General features: G+C 53.0%; 1 protein-coding gene across 2 annotated transcripts in view; it reads right to left on the bottom strand.

Annotated features, from left to right (window-relative positions):
- GPT2 (glutamic--pyruvic transaminase 2) overlaps positions 1-19,163 on the bottom strand; it is a 35,391-nt gene extending 16,228 nt beyond the window's left edge. Inside the window, exons 1-6 of one of the 2 annotated variants that reach the window (XM_060084686.1) lie at positions 19,044-19,163; positions 18,548-18,809; positions 11,305-11,394; positions 9,130-9,238; positions 4,663-4,796; positions 2,256-2,499 (exon numbers count right to left, since the gene is read on the bottom strand). In XM_060084686.1, coding sequence (XP_059940669.1) covers positions 2,256-2,499; positions 4,663-4,796; positions 9,130-9,238; positions 11,305-11,394; positions 18,548-18,790 — 820 coding nt within the window. In that variant the 5' untranslated portion in view covers positions 18,791-18,809; positions 19,044-19,163. The remainder of the gene's footprint in view (positions 1-2,255; positions 2,500-4,662; positions 4,797-9,129; positions 9,239-11,304; positions 11,395-18,547; positions 18,810-19,043) is intronic. The other variant, XM_060084688.1, reaches the window with a different exon arrangement.
- Between the last annotated feature and the right edge of the window lie 1,234 nt (positions 19,164-20,397).

Raw genomic sequence — 20,397 nt, 5'->3', positions numbered from 1 at the left:
AGAGCATGCCTGCTGAGCCAATGGATGGACAAACATACATGGTGGTACAGGAGGAGTCACACAGGCTCTAGAGGGGCAGGGCACAGCTGTGCCCAGCAGGGGGAGACACGAGCCCACTGCACAAAAGAGGTGGCTCTGCTGTAGGCCTCAAAGCTGGGGAGGGGTCTACGTGCCCCTTGCCAGAGGCCAGGCCAAAGGAATTTCCCACAAACTAATGGGGATACCTGTTGCTTGCACCAGCCCTGCATCCTGCCCTTTTCTCAGCTGTTCTAGGGGGAACTCCCTCTCTTTAAACTCCAGCAAGGGACATGGGATACAGACCCAGCCAATCAGCCTCAGTGATTTAACTAGGTCAGGCACGGGCAGGTTGGCCAACGTGGGCCAATGAGAGTCTGGCCTGCGGCTTTGGCTGAAACTATGGGCAAGGCTCTCTGTGGAGGACGCTTAGGTGCTGGGCAATGACTGGAACTGCTGAAGGCCACTCCCAGGACAGATGCTTCCTAAGAAGGATTCCAACCCTGCCCAGAGAAGAGCTGGGAAATGGCCTGGGGTTCCTATGACAATGACGCTGATTCAAGTGTGCTGCTTTACCCTGGACTTCACAGATCCACTCCCTTCAAGTCTTAAGATGAGTTTCTGTCTTGAATCCCAAAGAGCCCTGTTAGTTACTTATATCCCAGTCCATTTTGATACCTTTTAGCCAAAGTGGTCACAGTGTGTGGTCCAGGCAAGATACATGGTTATCACAGGTAGGTTTCTATTTTCCATCCCCCATCTTCCAATAGCTGATTTTCACCCATTAAGACCCCAGAGAGGGAATTCCCTGGAGGTCTAATGGTTAGGACTCAGTGATTTCACTCTCAGGGCCCGGGTTCAATCCCTGGTCGGAGAGCTAAGATTCCACAAGCTGTGCAGCATGGCCAAAAAACCCCCAAAAAACTGCTTATATTAACATATACTCACATGACTCCTCCAACCTTTGACCCAAAACAGGAAAGTCTCTAGTGCAGTTATTTCTCCCAAGACAGCCAGGTGAAGATTTATGTAAGCACCTGGCCAAGAAGTCACCAACCCTATGATATAAACTAGGTATACAGAGTATTTCCTAAGATGTAGGGCCTACTACTCCAAGTTTGGGACCAGTAGCATCAGCATCACCTGGGGGCTTGTTAGAAATGCAAATTGTCAAGCCCCACTCCAGCCTAATTACATCAGAATACCTAGAAGTGGGGTCCAGCAGTCTGTTTTTTTCTTAACAAGCTAAAGTTTTAGAACAATCATCCTAGGGCAGTGTTTCTCATCCTCAGCTGCATAGAATATTGATGCCTGGGCCCCATCCCCAGAGATTCTGAGGTGCAGCCTGGCCTTTGACATTTTTAAAAGCTCCCTTTGTGATTCTAATGTGCAACAGGATTGAGAACCCAGCTCTGTCATTTTCCTACTGAACCATGGTTAGACCCTTCATCCCTTCCCCCAAGAAGCTGGTGTAAATAAACCAGGGTGGAGGGCAGCTGCACCCATTTTCTGCGCTCAGGAATTCAAGTGGCGCTTTCAGCTGATTGAAGCATCATTTGATGTTCCCAAGAAGCAGATTCCACAATCAACTCCACCACGCTTTGGCCCTGACCCAGTTTATCTCAACAAAGGAGGAGAGAGGAGCCCTTGTTCTCGGCATCCAAATAGCATCGGGGGCACATGAAGCCAGCAGCCTGGAAAGATCAAAACAGGCAGAACTGTGCGTTTTTTTTTTTTTTAAAGAAAAATACACAAAATTAGGAGTGATTTTCAACTTCTGGAATCAGGTTTTTTTGGTTTGTTCGCTTTTGTTTTTAATATGGCATTTCCTTTTCAGGCCTCAAAGTACACAGTAATGCTGTGTCAAAGAAAAACAACGCACACACCAGCAATCTGAAAACTGGTTCAGAAAAACAAGTAGGAGTAAGGGTAAAATGAGGCCTATGATTAATGGTGATGGTTGTGGGTGAACTCAAAAAGAAGATTCTTTGCAAATGCAAGAACAGGAGAAAAACTGGTCTTAATACAACCTTGCCCAGGAAAATGCCTGCATTTGCTCACCTCCTAAGGTGGCCTGTGGCAAATTTTATGGCTTTATGTTAGCAAATCTGAAGTTGGATTGGGAACCTGGGAGCAAAGAGGACTTCATTATTTCTTAGATCTTTGGTGTCCAGACATCCAGTACTCCAGCCACCCTGCCCCTGCTCCCCAAGAAACTGGCAAGGGAGTAAAGCACAGACCTGTGGGGTTCCCGGGGTTGATGATGCACAGCACCTTGGGGTCACAGTGCTCTTTGGCTTCCCGCACGGCCCGCCGGAGCTCATTCACGTTCAGGGCCCAGCAGTTGTCCTCATCCAGGTAATAGTTCACCTGGATGGCATCGAGTTCAGAGATAACCGCCGAGTAGAGGGGGTACTGCGGGATGGGTATCATCACACCCGTCCGTGACTTGCCACCCCCGGAGACCAGGATCTTCAGGATCGTCTGCAACCGAGAAGTCACATCTTGCAAGGCCACTGCCACTTCCCACCCTCGGGGGCTGACCAGCAGCAGGCAAGCTGGAAGGCCCCAACCCCGCCTTTCACCAGCCACCCCACTGCCTGCCTCCAGTGCAGCCCCATGGGAGTGGCTGAACTTCCCTGAGTCTCACTTTCCTCATCTGTAAAATGAGGTCTGCTGTGAGAAATAAGCAAAATGTTTTAAAGTTCTCAGTACAGTGCATGGTATGTAGTTTAACACGCAATACTTGTTAGTATTTTTTAAAAAGGTCTTTTAAAGCAGTAGCCCACAAACTGGCCCTGTCTCAGAATTATTCTGACCTCACCCCTGAAACTCATTCTGTATGTCTGGGGTGGAGCCCAGGAATCTGTCTGGTCGGTAGCTATCAGTGCCCAAGGCTGGACAGACCCCTGAACAAGGGATTGTTGAAATGGGATAAAATACCCAGTTATGGCCACTAGGTGGCGCTTCAACCTGGCTGTTTCCAAAGCTGAGTGCGCCCTAGGTTCATAGGGTTCCTGAGAAACCAGGCCTGGGGAGTCCTGTGGGGCACTGGTGGAGGTGGCAATAATTCACTGGATTAATAAGCCCAAACCCTTCTGGGCGAGTCCCCACCTTACACACAGACTTAGCTCCTTTCTCAGGTTCGGCTCCTTGCTGCAGGAATGCCACTGGATTAAAAACTGCAATGACTTGATTCTTTCACTAAATCTTGAGGACCCCTCCCCCCACCCTCCTCTGGAACCTCTACCTATACCTGGGCTTCTCTGAGAATAGAGACGGGCCTTGGCAGAACACAGTGGAAGATGCCATGGTTGGGAGCCTGAGTCCAACACTAGAATCTCAAATGCCACAAGAGGCTGACTTAGAGCAGGCAGACCACCTAAGGTCTCTTCTGGGCCTCAGTTTCCTCCCGGGCTCCAGGAGGGGTTTAATGCATTTGAAAGGCTTTAGGAAAGGACTAAAGCATTTAACAAACAACAAAAACAGGAGCCTTGGAAGTCAAGAGACACAGACAAAGAACTCCATTAAAGGAAGGGTCAGACAGGACAGGCTCCCTGAGCAGGGAGAACAAAGTGAGTGGATGGCACCCAGCACTGACTGGGCACGGGGGCAGGGTGCTGGACGGGAAGGGAGGGTGCAGGCTCCTCAGGCCCTGGGTTCAGCCCCTTCTGCTATGGAACACTTGATACCAGCCCCTCGTCACCTCTTCCACGGCTGATCCCCAGCCCAAGCCACCTCTGCTCTTGCCTCCTCAACACGCCCTTACATCTATTATGCCCCCTCCTGCCACACTTAAAGCTTAAGAACCTAAATCTAATTATGTCCCTCCGCCTATTTCAAATCCTTCAGTGGCTCCCAGGCTCTTAGGACAACAAGGCCCCACCTGCCTCCCAGCCCACTGCTGGTAATTGGCCCTCACCATGTGTGCTCGTCCCCCTGACACTCCGTTTCCAGACACACAGCCTCCTTCCAGCTCAAGGCCTCTGCATATGCTGACCTTCTGCTCCGAACCTTTCTCCCCTGCCTTCCTGAGTTCACAGGTACGCAGCTTCCAGATCTCTATCTGTTCAGCCTTCCTTGGAGAAAACTTTCTGCCCTCCCCAGCACCCCCAGTTCAGAGTCCCTGCTGCTCCCTCCAGTTCAGAGTCCCTGCTGCTCCCTCCTGTAACGCTTTGTCCTCTTCCAGAAGAGAAACTGAAAGCTTAAGATTTGACATGTATTTATGTGCTATTAATGCCAGTCTTATCCAGCACTGATGTGTAAGCAGAGGCCAAACGTGCTTGTCTCCCCAGCACCTGGCACAGTGCCTCGCAGAGCAGATACACCGTATGTGCTGAGTGAGAGAAAGGCCGATGTCGCCAGGAAGACGGGCACCCTCGAGTGACCCCTGACTCCTCCCAGCTGGACCTGCTGGTGCCACTCTGGAGGGAAACTGAGGCTGCAGGGGTACCCAGGTTCATGAAGACTGAACAAGGTAAGGACAGCAGGCTACCAGGGTGGGGCAGACAGCAGCGACCAGAGGGAGGCCAACCTCTCCTCCCAGGCTGTCCCCCTGCTAACAGGCTCACACACTCGGCCCTAACATGCGAGGCTGTTCTTCACGTGGGTGAACGGTGGACAACAACAAGCTACCCTCACACGTACGGAAATGCCGTCACTGGCTCCAGTGGTCAGGTAAATGTTATCCGGGTCTGCAGGTACACCACCATCTCTCCTGGTGATATAGGCAGCCACATCTTCACGGATGCAGTTGACGCCCTGGCTAGCGCTGTAAGATCCTGTTAAGACAGCAAGCAAGACAGTGACTAGAGGCAGGATGTCTGGCTCCACAGCGTCTGTGATATCCATATAATTAACTGGGAGTGCGAAGGAGGGGGAGGTCAGGGAGGTCTCAGTGTGGCCCTATTCTCACCACTCTAGGCTCTGGAACTGTGGTAAGCTGCTTAACTACCTAGCTGGGCTTCATCCACCCATCCTGTCATCCGTCCATCTACCCACGTATCTGCCCACTCACCCAACCATCTGCCCATCTGCTATCCATCCATCCATTCATCCATCCATCCATTCACCTGCCCACCCACCCACCCAACTGCCCTTCTGTTCATCTATCCACCCACCCACTCATCCATTCATCCACCCAGTATTTGCTGAGAACCTACTTACACATCAAGCATTATTCCAGGCCCTGGCTTCTAACCAGTTAAATGGTGCCCATACCTGCTTTACCCACCCTACTGGGATTTACACATTCTACGACAGTATGTACCATTATAGCTGAGACTGCTATGCTTTCATCAGTTGCCTACACATGGTTCCACAAAACTTGAGAGGATGGTCACCCCAAAATGGCACCACCTGCCAGCCCAGGAATCCAGAACCCTGATCAGCACTAACCACAGGTCCCTTGGGGCTGTGAGGCATGACCCACCTACCCCCGCCCCATGCCAACAGCATGCTCAGGCTGCCAATTAGGATCAAAATCCAAACCACCATTTACATGAAGTTCAAAAACAGTGGTGACCACTTTGGGCTTGTGGGTATTGACTGCAAAAGGCACAAAGGAGCCTTTTGTGATGCTGGGAATGGTCAATGTCGTGATCTGGGCAGGGGTTACAAAGGTGTGCACACATAGGTGCTGTACATTAATATTTGTGCTTTTTACTGTTTGCATAAAAAGTTTTTCAAAATGTCAAGCCACTACTTATGTTTTTAAAAAGAAACTGAAAATTTCTTTCTTTCTTCCAGTAGAAGAAGGTATCTGCACATGCACAAAATCTCTCTGGAAGGAGACTCAAACTGGTGAGGTGAATTCTCTGGGGAAGTGAACCAGGAGGCTTGGGGTCAGAGATGGGAGGCAGTTCTTTCACCCTATATCTTTTTATACCATTTGAATTTTATACCACATTTAAAGAAAACCAGCTCATTCCTTCTAAGACTACTGCAACAGCACCACCAGGAGGCAGGATGGAGCTCTGGAAAGTGGCCAGCTCTTCTCTGGGTCTCAGTGCACAGCATCCAAGGCCCAGCACCCAGGAGGCGCTCGGTTTCAGGGTCTGTGCAGCACTGGGCTGGCCTTTCCCCTCTGACCAGTTCTAAGTGGGCGAGGGGGAGGGGGGAAGGAGGCTGGACCACTTCTCTAAGGATCAAGTGGCAAACATTAACACGTACCAAACCTGGGTGGTGAGTACAGAGTCTTGTCACATTATTTGGGGTATCGAGTGCATCTGAAATATTTTGTAAATAAAGAAGTGGGGAGGCACAGGTGCCGGTGTTAGAGAATCCTTCTTCTACTGGATGTCTTATTTGATATTTCTTGAGCTCCCATGCTCAGAAGGTTTCCTGTGCTCCCTATTTCCCTCTGCCTTCTCTCAGTGCCCTCCCCTCCACTCCATGGGGCCTGGCCATTTCCACACCAGCTAAGCCTCCTCTTCTTCCTGCCTTTAGTTCACCTGCTTCCCTGAATTCCCAGACCTTCCCCCACGGGCAAGCTCCCTCCTCCTGCCAGCCACAGACTTCCACCTTCTGTTATGCTCTGAACCACAGTGATCCTTCACAGCTCAGACCTAGTCTCTCTCTAGGAAGCCTGAGATAGGGCCCCACCCCAGCCTTTCTCCCAGTCTGTGATTTCTCCAGTTATCTTATTTTATACAGATGAACCCCTGCCTCCTCATGTTGACTTGAGGGCAGGGACCATCACCAATTTCTTCTGTTCATCTCTGTGGAGCACCTACCCCTGTGTAGGACTCTGCCCTGGGACCCATGGCAACCTGCCTCCAACTGCCCACGAACTGGCACCATCTGCCAAACCCCCAGCGCCATCGCACCCAGACCCTTTCACTTGATCACACTCAGTTCTTAAACCTCAAGGCCTTTGCACACACCATTTCCTCTGTCTGGTGTGCATTAACAGACTCCTTTAGTCATCTTCCACATGAATGTGAATGCCAGTTTCTCCTTAAACCTTCCCTCTACATTAGAATCCCTTGTTATAACCCCACAGCTCTCTGCTCTTTCTCTAAGAACTCATGAAAAGTGGGGATTATGTTTCTGTGTTAATTCTTTTTAATGTTTGTTTCTCCCAAATCTGACAGTGAGCTTCACGAGCACAGGAACTCCACCTGCCTTGTTCACCAGTGTCCCTCAGGGCCTAGAGCAGTGCCTGGTACACGGCGTGGGCTCAGAGAGGAGCTTGACCAGGGCGTTATCTCCCGGCTCCCACCTCCCCCAGGTGTGTCTAGGTTTCACCTCAATCCTACTTAAGATCCGGGACACAACCTGAGAACTGGGTTACTCATCAAACAAAAGATAAACAGAGCCCCCGTAAGAAATAATTTTAAAGGGCATGATAAAAACACAACCAGGTGAGCCCTAAGACCTTGTGTACACATTTTATAATCTCTCCGTGGGCCAGGGTAGCCCTAGGCATACTGACATTTTCCATTTCCTTTACTTTTGTGGGCAGGTGCTCAGGCTGCCCAAGCCTTAGTTGACAGAGCGCCACCCCCCATTGTCCCAGTCTTGGCCAGGACACTGCCCCTCCCCCAACGATGGGCAGGAACAGGTAGTGACCTCCAGGGCGGGGCTTCTCCACACCCGACAAGGGGCACAAACGCCAACCTTCCTGCAAGCCCAGGAGGTGGGTACAAAGTGTCTCCTAATTCAAGGATGAGGAAAGAGACTCAGAGAGCACCTACCTCACCTGTCCTCCTGAGCTCCCCAGACAGAACTCAGTGCAGGTTCCCAAAACCCCAAAGGCCAACAGTCCCGACTCACACGGACATGGCCTCCCAGTGCCATTCTCCCAGCCCTGGCTGACAAAGAAAAAAACTTGTCGATGAGGCTTAGTGCGTGAACAAGATCTCCTCCCCGTTCCCCAGACACTGACATCAGATATGCAAGAGCAAACCCCCTCCCCCCACCTCCGGGCTGCAGTTCCTGGAGTCTCAGGCCCACTGCCATGGGTCTTCGAGAAGCGCCTTTGTCCTCTGGGCTGGGCAGAGGGTGCAGGAGGAAAGGAGCCTGGAGGCCAGGCCTCTGGGCTGGCCTCTGCCAGCTTGTGGTTCAGTCCTTGCCACACAAGATGCTGGCCCACACCCCAACCAGGCTGGCGGGCAGGGAAGCAAAGGGAAGCTGGCCCCTTCCTGAGAGGGACACTGTGAAGGACACAAACTTGGATAGAGGGCTGGTAGGGTGGCCACAGCCAGGAAGGTAAGCATAGGGCTCTCCATAAAGAGAGCAGAAAAAGGTGGGGGGGAGGCAGGGAGGTGACAGAGATGCCAACTGTGGCTGATCCCCTGCTGAACAAGCCACAAGAATCCCCATCCCATGTTTTGAAACATTCAGGCACAAGTCCTAAAAAAGCCCTAAGGACAACGATTTTCCTCAGGACAAAGGAAGCTGGATTCCCTATGTAGGCACTGGGCAAAGGAATGAAGCAAAAATAAACAGGAAAAAGAACATGAGATGAGAACAAAGAGCCAGAGGTCCAGAGGCTGGAAATCCATCTCAGCAGGGAAGGCAGAGAAGATCATTTTCACATCTACAGGGCCTTCCTCCATGGAGCCCTCTGGTGCTGGGCGCCGAGGCTGGGCCTGGGCTCCCAGCACAAAGGAGCACAGTCCGGTGACGGGAACATAACACACAAGTTGGGGGGGATGGGCGGCACCTTCAGAGCGAGGAAGCCACCAAAAGGGGGCCACAGGCACCTCACAGCGTGGCCACAGGGAAGTGAGAAGCCGGGCCAGCGGGGCATGTGCCTCCCTCTGGCCTCCGGCTTCGGAGGCTGCCTCGGGCTCACCCTTCTGCTCTGAGGGTGAGCCCAGCATCAAAGCCAGCTCCCAGTGTAAACCCCAAATCCAGCCAAATGCAGGCTCTTGCGCCTGAAGTGCCCCAATCCACCAAAAGATGGCATCGACCCCATAAGCTCAGCAAACAAGAGGCTGACAGAGCACGGACAAGAAGAACATTGTCATTTACTCTGCACGTCAACCACCACACACATTCACACACTCACTCAACGTGTAACCCTCCATTCCGGGCCGAGGCCCAGGCCCACGCTGAGAACACACGTTCGTTTCACGCCCGCTGGGACCTGGCAAGTCGGGGCCTCACCCAAGCTGTTCCCGCCACAAGCCTGTAGGATCCTCCGGGCTCGTTTCTTAGCATCTTCTGGGAAGCTGGGGCTGTCCAACAGGTTTGGGTAGGTACAGAGTGCCATCACCTGGAGGAACAGAGGCATGGGCTGGGCTCCCAGCACCTCCCACCCCGGAGGGGAACAAAGGACTCCGGGCAGGCGAAGGTGTGAGATGACAACTCTGAGGGACAGTGCCCTCACAGGCCTCTCCACAAGGGCCCCGGCCTGTGGGGGCCAGGGGACAGGCGGGGAGGAGGACAGTGGACGCTCTGCAGCAGAAGGGAGATGGTGAGAGGCAAGGTCCATGATGACCTGGGTCTGGGCGGAGGGTGGGCCACCACCCTCCGAGGAGCCAGGAGACACAAGGTGGCTGCTTACTTTGCCCCACCTCCTCCATAAAGGACAGCAGCTCACATACCCAAGCCCACAAAAACCAGGGGTTCCAGAGCAGGGGGCTGGGGCTGAGGAGGCAGGTGCACCCCAGATGACAGGATTGCAGACCTCTGTCTACAGCCTGAGCACCCCCCATCACCCCTTTTCCTGGCCAGAACTGAAAACCGAGTCAGCTTTTTCATCTCTGTAACAGAGATCACCCTAACCTCACAAATTAAGAGGATTAAGCAAGGAAATGTTTGCAAAAGTGCTGGCAAACCCCTGCTCACCAGGCAAGTCTAAGCTGGAAGCTTAAGAGTGGTGCCAGGAGCACTGAGGCAGGCTGTGGCTCACGGCTGGGGTACTTCGGGCGGGCGCAGGCTTCTTGGAGCCCGGCTTTTCTTCAAAAAGATTTGTGCAATAGGCAGTGACCCAGCCTGCCCTCCTCCCTGCGGTGCTTGTGAAGGCTGGAGGAGGCCAGCACCAAGTGGGAGAGGCCGGGCCTGCCACAACCAGTGGCAGGGCTGGATCCGGGAGTGTGCCAGCCAGCCAGAAAAGGCTGAGGCAACAGGAGGCACCCCAGGCACGTGTGGGGAACCTCTGTAGAGGGAAGCCACCTTGGTCCTCTCCTCTCCTAAGCTGTGTGCTTCCAGGACGAGCTTCCAGGACAACCAGGATGCTCTGACCTCCTCCCGCTCCACTTCCCTGGCAGAGCCTCTCTGTCTGGTCTGATCCACTTCCTCACCACGGGCCCAGCTTGGGGCCTCTGACATTCATGGGCAGCTGGCATGCTCCTGAGGTCTGCAACAGTTGCTACGGGAGTCCATGCAGTGGACGTTCCTGAGGTCGTTGCCAGCCTTGGTTCTTCTCTCCCATACCCTGTGTGAATTCCCTGAGGGGCTGCAGGCTGAGGCCCCGGGGCCCCCAACAACCCTCTACCCAGGGAGCAGGGCAGGATCGCCCCTCCTGTGTGCCAGTCCCTGCAGCAGGAAATACAGGCAGGAGAAGAAGACCAGGGCATTCAGCACTCAGCTTTGCTGCCTGCCCCAGCCTGCCAACCTTAACCACACAAGGACCAAATTTTGCCCCATTCCTTCTCCAGGGAAAAGCTTTCCCTGTAGCTGGTCTCCAATCTCTGTCTAGCAGGCCCTGGAGTACTCTCCCACCTTATCTTTTCCCCTGTAGCCCACCAATCCCCCAGTTTTGGCCCATGCAGCATCCTTGCAGTTGGCACTCAAACTGAAACACTGAAATGTGCCTCTTGAGGGCCTTCACACTCTCCATCTCACGGAGTCCCCCAGCAGTCCTCCGAGGCAGTGTCTGGTGAGCTCCACTTGCCCAAAGCCACCCAGCTGGTAAGCAGCAAAGCCAACACTCAAATCTGGGGATTCTCACTTAGGAAGCCATACCTGGACCCCCACGCACCACCTCCCAGCCCACTGGGCCTCTACCTCTCCCATCTACTCTCTGATGCCCTCACCAACCCAGCTCCGAACTCAGCATCCAGGACCATGCACCTGGGAGCCTTGTATACTAGAGCATCCTCAAAATGGGTTTAGGAATTTTAGACAGCTTTGGAAGGGGAGGAGACTGAGGGAGAGAACCAGTGGGGACATCAGGCTCTGGAGAGGGCGCTACTTCAATGGCACCTCCCTGTGGGATTCTGGTGTCTGCTGTGTCCTGAGGGAGCTGGACAGGCAAGGAGGCAGAGGTAATGTAATGGGCCTGGCTGGCTGCTTCCCTGCTGTCCCAGTGGCCTCTGTTCCTGAGGGCCAGCTCACCTGTCGGAGGAAGGTGATTGGCTGCTGGCCCATGGCTTGGGCATCCCCGATGTTGGCACGGATGACCTCAGTGAATGGTTTTTTGATACCCTGAGTAGAGAGAAAGCAACAGGTGGTTACTTAGTGACTCTCAGACCCTGGATTCCAGAGGCCAAGCAATGCTCAACAGGATATTAATAAGCAGCCCTATTCTGAGCCTTGCCAGGTGTCAGGCACAGTGCCCTTGATATGCTTGGTTCCATTTAACCTTCACAACCACCCCTATGAGGAAGGGCCAGTATTGGGTTGGCCAAAAAATTGGTTTCTGTTTTTCATAAGATGTTATGGAAAAATACGAATGAACTTTTCGGCCAAGCCATATTAATCCCTTTTTACAGATTAGGAAATTAAGGCTTCAAAAGGTTACCCACTTTCTGAAAAGGCTAGAAGAGCTTTCCTGGGCTGCCAGAGCACCCGAGGTAGCTGCAGGTCCACGTTGACGCTGGGGCAAATGTGGTGGGAGGGAGGGAGGGGTCAGCAGCAGAAAACATCAGGGACAGGATCCCACAACTGCCGGCTCCCTCCCCCCAAGCGCAGCTCCACCTCCACCCCTAAGTGAATGACTGGGGCACTGCAGCCACCCTCCCCTCCAGAAGACACCGATCAGCAGGGACCTCTTGGGGGTCATTCTCTTGCAACCCTGTCTTTGCAGGATGAAGACTGTGGGCTGATTTTCATATTGAAAAAAAAAAAGCATCAGGGATGAAAAGACTGGCTGAAGAGCAAAACTGAGGCCACTGCCTGAGCAATGCGTTTAGCACAGAACAGAGATGGCAGAGAGAGGAGGAACTCGGAAACCCTGGCAACAATGTCACTGGGGAGGTGACTGCAGGACACCCCGGCTGCTGCTAAGGAGAAAATGCGTTTTGGATGGAGAACCGTGGGGATCTGGAAATGTGGGAAATCCACGCATCTCACTGATAAATCCAGAATTAGCCACTGTAAGAGTTAGAATCAACAGCAGGCTCAAGGACCTCCCAGGGCAGCTGAAAGGATTATCTGAGACAAACAGTATGAAAGCACTTGGCAGAGTACAAACATCATCATCTTACAAGCTGGACCAGGAACAAGGTCACAAGGGTCATGGTGGAGGAAGAAAGCGGTGGGGAAACGGGTGGCAGTACCAAGGGGGGGCCTGGGTGGAATGCCTGGCCACCTTCCCATCTCCAGCTGCCCTTTCCCCAAAGGCACCCTAAATACAAATTTTAAAGGTACAATTCTATGGTTCTGACACTTGCCTTCTCCATTTCACACAATGTGTGCATAAAAGCAACTTTAGAAAACTTTCCGTTTTTTAACTCAGTAATATACCTCTTAAGTAAAGACCAGTGGGCTTAAGGGATGAAAGCAACTGCTGAACAAGTCTTCCTGACCCTCATCTGCCACTCCTAAGCCCCTCCCATACAGAAATTCTCCAGCTGCTTCAGGAGCCAGGAGGCATGGGGCGCTGAGGAGGGCACCCCAGAAACAGCACTGGACCGTCATAAACAGGGCCTGAGAAGTCTCCAAAAGCTATGTTTGGTGGCGGGTAGCGGGGAGAAAGGCCTTTTAATTCCCTCCTGCCCCTTTTACCAAGTTCTTCAGGGCTGGCCAATATGGAAAGACGTCTCAGGGGGGCCAAGGCAGGAGGACAGCACCACCCACTGCCCAGGGCTGGGCTGGGGTGAGGGCAGGCACCCTGGAGACAGGCTGCGAGGCATGTGGCCTCAGGGCTCGTCCCTCAGGTGGAGCAATCCAGGCCACTGTGTGCAAAGGGGCAGACCTGACCCACCCCTTGGCACTGGCCTGGGCTCGTGGCACGGGACGCTCTGTCAGCCTGATTCAATTGCCACGGTCCCCAGGCCTGGCCAGCTGAACTCAGGTGATTTCCTTGGTGCGGGCACAGTCCATTCTTCGGTAGGGAGTAAATCTGTCACAGTCGAGGGCCAGGAACTACAACACACAGCTGCGGGCCCTCGGCCAGCCCAATGCAGGGAGAGAATAATGCCTGGAACAGATCCCTGGATGTTCCTTTCCTGTGCCCTCGCCCTGCACTGCTCAACCAATCTGGGGCCTGCCAACAAGCAGCCTAGGAGCATAGAGCATCTCCTTTCTCGGGTCTGGGTACCTATGGTCTCCAGACACTTCGCTATGATGGACGAGCTGCAGGGTGGGAAACTGGCTCCTCTGAATGGGCAGGGGACCAGCCTGCCCAGCCAAAGGCCACCATACAAAGGAGACTCCTGTATCTAGGCACTTGAGATCTACATGGGTTGGGAAATACCAAGGAGTCAGGGGCAGACTCCTGCCCACATTGACTCATCCAGGCCTGCACGCACACCCAATGGCAACCTCACCTCAGCCCCGCCCTCGGGCGCCTGCCAGGTCAGCACATAGCTTTCTAGTTCCAATTCCCAGCACCCTAGAGCCCACATGTTTAACTCACCTGCACACATCCTGCCCAGAGCTGCCTCCCTGTGGGGCACTGAGATGAGAGTCAACACAGGGGGGCTCTCTTCCCGCAGTTCAGCTCAAGGAGGGCTTAAGGAGCAGGCCCCCAGGCTCTGGGGATGGCATATTTCAGAGGGTGTTAGCAGGGAGAAGGAAAAAGGAGTTAGCATTGTCCTTCCCAGCTCACAGGCCCAGCTTTAGGACAATGGACAATTCTAACAGGCACAAGGCAGTTTCCTCGAGGTAGGGGTGGCTCCTGTCATTTCATGTGACATGCGAGCGGGCAGGTTTGGTAGGACGGTTAGTCCCCAGAAAGCCTCCCTCTCATTCAACAAACACTTATGAATCATGCCCTGTGACACAAGTGGGCAACACAGGAGAGGCCACCACCTTCAGAGCCCAGGCTGATGAAGAAGTGGACTCAGAGAAGGGAGAGGGCACAGCAGGCTCCAGGCCAGGAAGGCCACATGAAAAGACCCCAGGGACATGAGCAGGACTCGGCAGGCAGGAAGTCCAACAGAGAGCTCCAGACGGAAGCCCCAGAGACAAACCCAACTAGTCCCCAGGGTCCCTGAAAACAGGTGCGTTGCACAGCTGAGGAAACCGAGGCTCAGCACAGGGTCTGGCCCCGACCATTATGACAAGCAAAGCTGGAAGAAACGGAGCCAAACGTATACAGGCCTGTGATTAAGAGATGAGGTGGGAGCTCCAAGGGCTGAGTTTCCTAACCATGGAAGCAGGGAAGGCTGGACGTTGGTTCCTAAAGTCTAGGGGCCTGTGGGAGGGTCAACCGTAGAAGCTGAGGTTTGCAGGGATGAAAGCTGAATGAGCTCCAAACAGGATAATTCAAGATAGCAAGGTTAAGGCCCAGGCAGGACAGCAAACCCCACAGAGCACATTCCTAGACCCAGAGACTCAAGAGGAAGGCAAGGAAAGAGTGACCCTTGGCACTCTCCCCAAGCAACTCTCATTATCTTGAAAATGAAGACTCTTAAGAGTTCTGACTGGGGAATTCCCTGGTGATCCAGTGGTTAGAGCTCCACACTTTCACTGCTGAGGGCCTAAGTTCAATCCCTGGTCGGGGAACTAATAAGATCCCACAAGCCATTTAGTGTGGGCCAAAAAAAAAAAAAAAAAGAGTTCTGACTGGCTTCTAGCTGTTCAAAGCATCATCACTAAACATCTCCAACTAGTCTTTAGGAGAAATAAATTGGGCTCATTTTGCAGAGGAATAACTGAGGCCAAGGTGCTCTGAGTGACTTGTCTGAGGCCCACAGCACATAAAGGCAAAGCCCAGGATGCAGGTCCTTGGTGACTTGGGCAGGGTGGGTGGGTGGAGGGTTCATCCAAATGGAAGCCTACACTACAAATTTCTTTATTTTAAGATAGCATCTAAGCTCTAAAGAAAATGACCGATGAGATTTCACCTCTTGTGCTTGGCACATCCAGTTTCCAGACTTAGTTCTTAGCTAACAATAAGGAGGTGCTACAGCATTCTGCACTTTTACTGTGTTTAGATGCAGCACACACTGATGTTAACAGTATTCAGTTTTTCCCTTCATAAATGTTTTGCCCTGACTCTGGGTACTTTGACAAACAGAAGCCTTCCTGTCTCCACTTATGCCAACCTCCTCCCTTCCCCCAATAAAACAAGGGAAAAAGAAGTAGGTTGAGGAGGAACAGACAGATCTTTTCAGAACTCCTACTAATGGCAGCTTATTTTTAAATGCTGCTTCCAATGAACACCAGGATCTGAAAAGCTGATAGGTTCTCCCACTTAGAGCTGCTGTCAGGGAGAAACAGGGCCTCCCTGAGAGCACACAGCCCAGGCTGGAGGAGAATGGCCCCTTTCACAGACCCACTTAGTCAAGTGCCCCTCCTCCTTCAGGCTCTCCTGAACAGTCTCCTCCACTCCTACCACCAAGCAAGACAGACGAGACTTGCCTGGCAAGCCACCCCACAGTCAAACACCAAAGCCACATGGACATATATACACTACCAAATGTAAAATAGATAGCTAGTGGGAAGCAGCCGCATCGCACGGGGAGATCAGCTCGGTGCTTTGTGACCACCTAGAGGGGTGGGATAGGGAGGGTGGGAGGGAGATTCAAGAGGGAGGGGATGTGGGGATATATGCATATGTATAGCTGATTCACTTTGTTATACAGCCGAAACTAACACACCATTGTAAAGCAATTATACTCCAATAAAGATGTTAAAAAAAACACAAAAACCAGAGCCACGTGTCCAGCCAATCAGCCGGTACTATTTGCGGAGTACCTGGTGAAATGATTCCATAAGGCAGCTTAAAGGCCTTCAGATGGACAAAGAGGCACAGAAGTCAGGGCCTGGGGAAAAACCCTGGGCCCACCGGACCTTCCTTTTATAGACTAGGGAAACCAAAGCCCAGAGAGGATTGAAGATTCACCCCCAAGTCACTCAACTCCCTACAAATCCCATCTCTAACCAAATCGAACCCTTTAAAATAACATCAGTCCAGTTTTGATCATTAGAGTTCCAAATGGAGGTAGAAAAACCGAAGCTGTGCAAAGCCAATGCAAGCCAAGCCAAGCCAAAAAAAAAAAAAGACTGGGAAAATATGGCTCTCTCAGAAGGGGCACTGTTTAAGCTAGTAAAATGGAGAGGCTGTCTCTAGAATATGAAAGGTTTAAGCAAGGCTATGCTGGCTTGGCTGGGGCTATTATCTCCAGCACCAAGAATCAGGCAACTGAGATTCGACCAAGTGAGAAGAGAATAAGAAGGGATGAATTTGAACGAAAGCACCGGAGAACGTAGGTGGACAGAAAGAATGTCTCAACTTACTCAGGGGTAGGACATGGCAGTGGGGCCATCTGTCCTGGAAATCACAGGGTGTTTCCAGCCCAAATGACCATGAAATTTCTCCACCTCAGTGATGGAGCCATACCCTGTTGGAACACCATCCTGGTTCCCCATTGCACACCAAACTTTGCACCATAAAGTACTGAGCCCAGCACAAAAGACTCCAGTCCCCCTTTTCCATCTTATTCATCTACCATATCTCTCTGCCAGACAGTGCTCTCCAAATGGCACCAATTCCCTTCCCCAAATGCCCAGAACTTCCCAACCTTCTGTCTTTGCTCACAGCCCTCCTTCCACCTGGAATGCTCTCACGTTTTCTGTGCCTGCTAAAAACATCCCACCAATCCTTAAAGAATCGGGGGAAGAGAAGCTCAGGCCCAGAGGACAATATGGCAATCAGATCCCTGAAGGCAAAGACTGTGTCCCCTTCTGCCTTAATCATCCTTGTACTTCATGGAGCCCACACGCAAGCTGCTATTTAACAAAAGGCAGAGATAATCCCTGGAACCCCTACAAGTTCTGGAACCAGAAAAATCAGTTGTAAAGTGATAAACCGGAAACAATTTAATCTCAGCCTTAACAGGGAGACTGTTGTCTTAAGGAGGGCCAGCTAGAGTCTGCCAGGTATCAACAAGGAGCAGAACAGCAAAAGCCCGTTTTCTCTGCCTGTGGCCCACCTTCGGGACAGGGAGGCACAGAAACCGAGCCAGCCTTCTGTGGGCCAAGCTTTAAACTTAGCCCTGCAAGGAGTCAGAGGGAGACACTGGACTCTGACTTGTCCAACTCACTGTTTTGAGTCAGCAGAACTGAGTGTCCCAACAAGGTCTCAGCAAGCCATGAGCTCATCAAACCCTCAAAGTCCCCACGTTAATGTAACGGCCCCACCACGGCTTCCTCCCATGCATTCAAGGAACATTAAGTGGCCAACTCACTCCCAAGACATCCAGTTCTGGTGCCTGTGAGAGTGAGATCAAGGAACCCTCCCCCCTTCTGGGTTAGAACTATCTTAGGCAAGCAGCTGGGTGACTGCTGTCATCAGTTCTTACAAATCTTAGGAGTGTTTATTTTTTTTTACATTACCCTCTTGACTCCGCCTCCTGAATTCCACCTGGGTTAGAACTCTGGTATCTTACAGGGGCATCTCTTACACCCACCCCAGCCGCCCTGGTTGCAGGGAGGCAGAAATCACTACTGGGTGTGTGGTCACTTTACACGCAGCTATGAACTCAAGTTAAGGTCCCAGCCAGCCGGCCACCAGGAGGAAGAACGTCCCAGGGCCACCCTACCAAGGCCCAAAAGGTCCAAGCCTCTGCTACCCACTGGGAGAACAAGATATGGCTGTCAGTCAGGGTTCCAAAGGGGGCCTAAGGGAAGGAATTGTGCAGGACACTCTGCAACAACTCCACTTTTGTCAGGGAATCATTACTGGCAGAATGACCCAAAAGGTCTCAGGCAGAGAGAGAAAAAGCTTCGGGAGCAAACCTAAGTCTCCTCAGAGCCTTCCTTCCTCCCCTGGTACCTAACGTGATCTCTGAAATTCTGGTTTCTTTCTTTACTGCCTGTTGTTGTCCTCACCCCCACCCCCCCACCCCCATGGATCTTGGTTCCACGCGGGTAGGATGGCCACATAGCAGGCAGTGCCTGGCACTAAGGGCAGCTCAATTATAACTGATGAATTCAATTCAACAAGTGAACCGTATCTGAGGGCCTTTCTTTGTGCCAGGTGCCAGGCACTGGCGGGTGAAGGGATGGGGGGAGGGCATTCTATCTTTTTAGCCAAGGTGGGTCGAATGAAAGAGGTGGCCACGCGGGTGGGAGGAAGTCCAGCGGGCGAACCCCAGCAGGGGACAGCTGCTACTCTTCCCCCCCCCACCAGTACCCCCCTAGCCTCCCAGGGCCCTCCCGCCCCACGGACCCTGGAGCCAGCGCTCACCCTCTGCAGCTCGAGCTCGATCTCGCCGGCCTTGAGCACGATGGGTCCCCGCACCGCGTACTCCACCGCCTTCACCTGCGGGTTCATAGACTCGAGCGTAAGGATGCGGTCGCGCCGGCTCCGCTCGGGCCGCACCTTGAGCACCGCCGAGGCCTCGGCAGCCGCGCTGCTCTGACCACGGCCCCAGGGGCCGAGGGTCCGGGGGTAGCAGCCCCGCCGGACCAGCGCCGCCGCCCGCTGCATCGCGCGCCCGCCGAGAAACCTTGGGACAAAAAGGGAAAGAGAACACACACGTCACGCACAGCCCAAGGCGGGCACGCCGACACCCGTCCCCAAGCCCAGCCAAGGGCTCTTTCAGCTAGCGGTGCCAGCCTGGCTTCTGGGACGGGTGCCCATCCCCCGTCGACTCGGACCCTACACCTAGCCGCTGCAGAGCCAAAGCACCGCACGACAGGGGTTTTGCAAAGTCTGCTCTCAATGCATGCATGCAACATGCCTGTCGCCACCTGGCCACCCGCCCTTCTAGTCCGGCTAGAGCGCGCGCCTGGAGCTGCTCCTCGGCTCGGGCGCCCGCAGCCGCATCCCAGCTCCCGCACCACACGGCCCCTGAGCTCGCACACCCACAGCCGGCGAGTCCGCCCGGACCTGCCCGCTGGCTCCTGGGCCTTGTAGTTCCCTAGTCTGTTTTCAGAGCAGGTGTGGCGAGCTGGTTGAACTACAAGTCCCATGGCGCCCCGCGCTGGCCTGATCGGGGGCCGGGCAGGAGGCGGGAGCGGTGGTCTGGCTCTGCCGTAGGCTGAGCGGGCTCTTTTGTCTGGCAGAGGGGATGCGGTGCCGGGACGGGTCCTGGCGGGGTCTGTCCTTCTCAAACTTTTGCGAATTTAGAGTTATTTGCAGCTTCTCCCTGGAAGCGCATGCTGCATTCCCCCCTACATCGCTTCCCCCAACACCTGCAAGGACACAGGCTGAGAGATGGTGCAGTCCTCGCCCCAGGTTTCATCATCCAGGGCCCGAAGGTGGCAGTGGCCGCTCTACGGGGGCTGGTAAGAAGCGGGGCTTAGGAGTTTTGGACTTGACTGCCACTCTTACCCCTCTCAGCGTCGGTTTCCTTGTCAAAACGGAGATCAGCTCACAGCCTCTAAGGAATGTAGTGAAAATTAAAGGACCAAGCAGCTGGTATATACCAGGTGGTCAGGCTTCCTGACAACTCCATTTGAAACGCTACCACACCTCCGTTACCTGTGTTAATTTCCTTTCTACCCCCATTAACCATGAAAGCTCCAGAAGGCAGGGGCAGCGTTTTTCTTGTTCATCATATTCACAACACCTCTGAGTGTTCGCAGTACATAGTAAGCACCCAGTAAACGTTTGCTGAAGAATGAATGCTCAGCGCATGGTAACTATTATTTTGGCAGAGGTACCTGCAGGAAAAGGCATCCTGGCTTACCCAGAGTGAGTGCAGGGCAGGAGTAGGAATGGAAGACAACAGTTCTGAGACAACAAAATCGACAGAGAGGATGTGGGAGAAGTCATTTCCTGTCTCGGCCTCAGATTCTCTATCTGCAAAATAAGTTGGATTAAATGACCTCTGAGGTCCCTCCTGGGCTTGGAAATTCTGTGTCTAGGTGTTTTCGGGCAGATAAACAGTCCAGAGCTCCCTCACCCCAACAATTACACACACCATTAGATTCGTGAAAGTGGGGGGCAGGAGGAACTTAACACAGCAGTGTAAGGGAGAAGGTACTAGAAAATCTGGGTTTGAATATAGGTGTATATAGCCACTTACCACTTGGCTGACTTTGAACATGTTACTTAGCCTTTGTAAGCCTAGTTTCCCCATCTGTGAAATG

The sequence above is a fragment of the Mesoplodon densirostris genome, chromosome 19 (assembly GCF_025265405.1).
Source record: "Mesoplodon densirostris isolate mMesDen1 chromosome 19, mMesDen1 primary haplotype, whole genome shotgun sequence".
NCBI lineage: Eukaryota > Metazoa > Chordata > Mammalia > Artiodactyla > Ziphiidae > Mesoplodon > Mesoplodon densirostris.
This window is presented reverse-complemented; position numbering and strand designations above follow the sequence as displayed.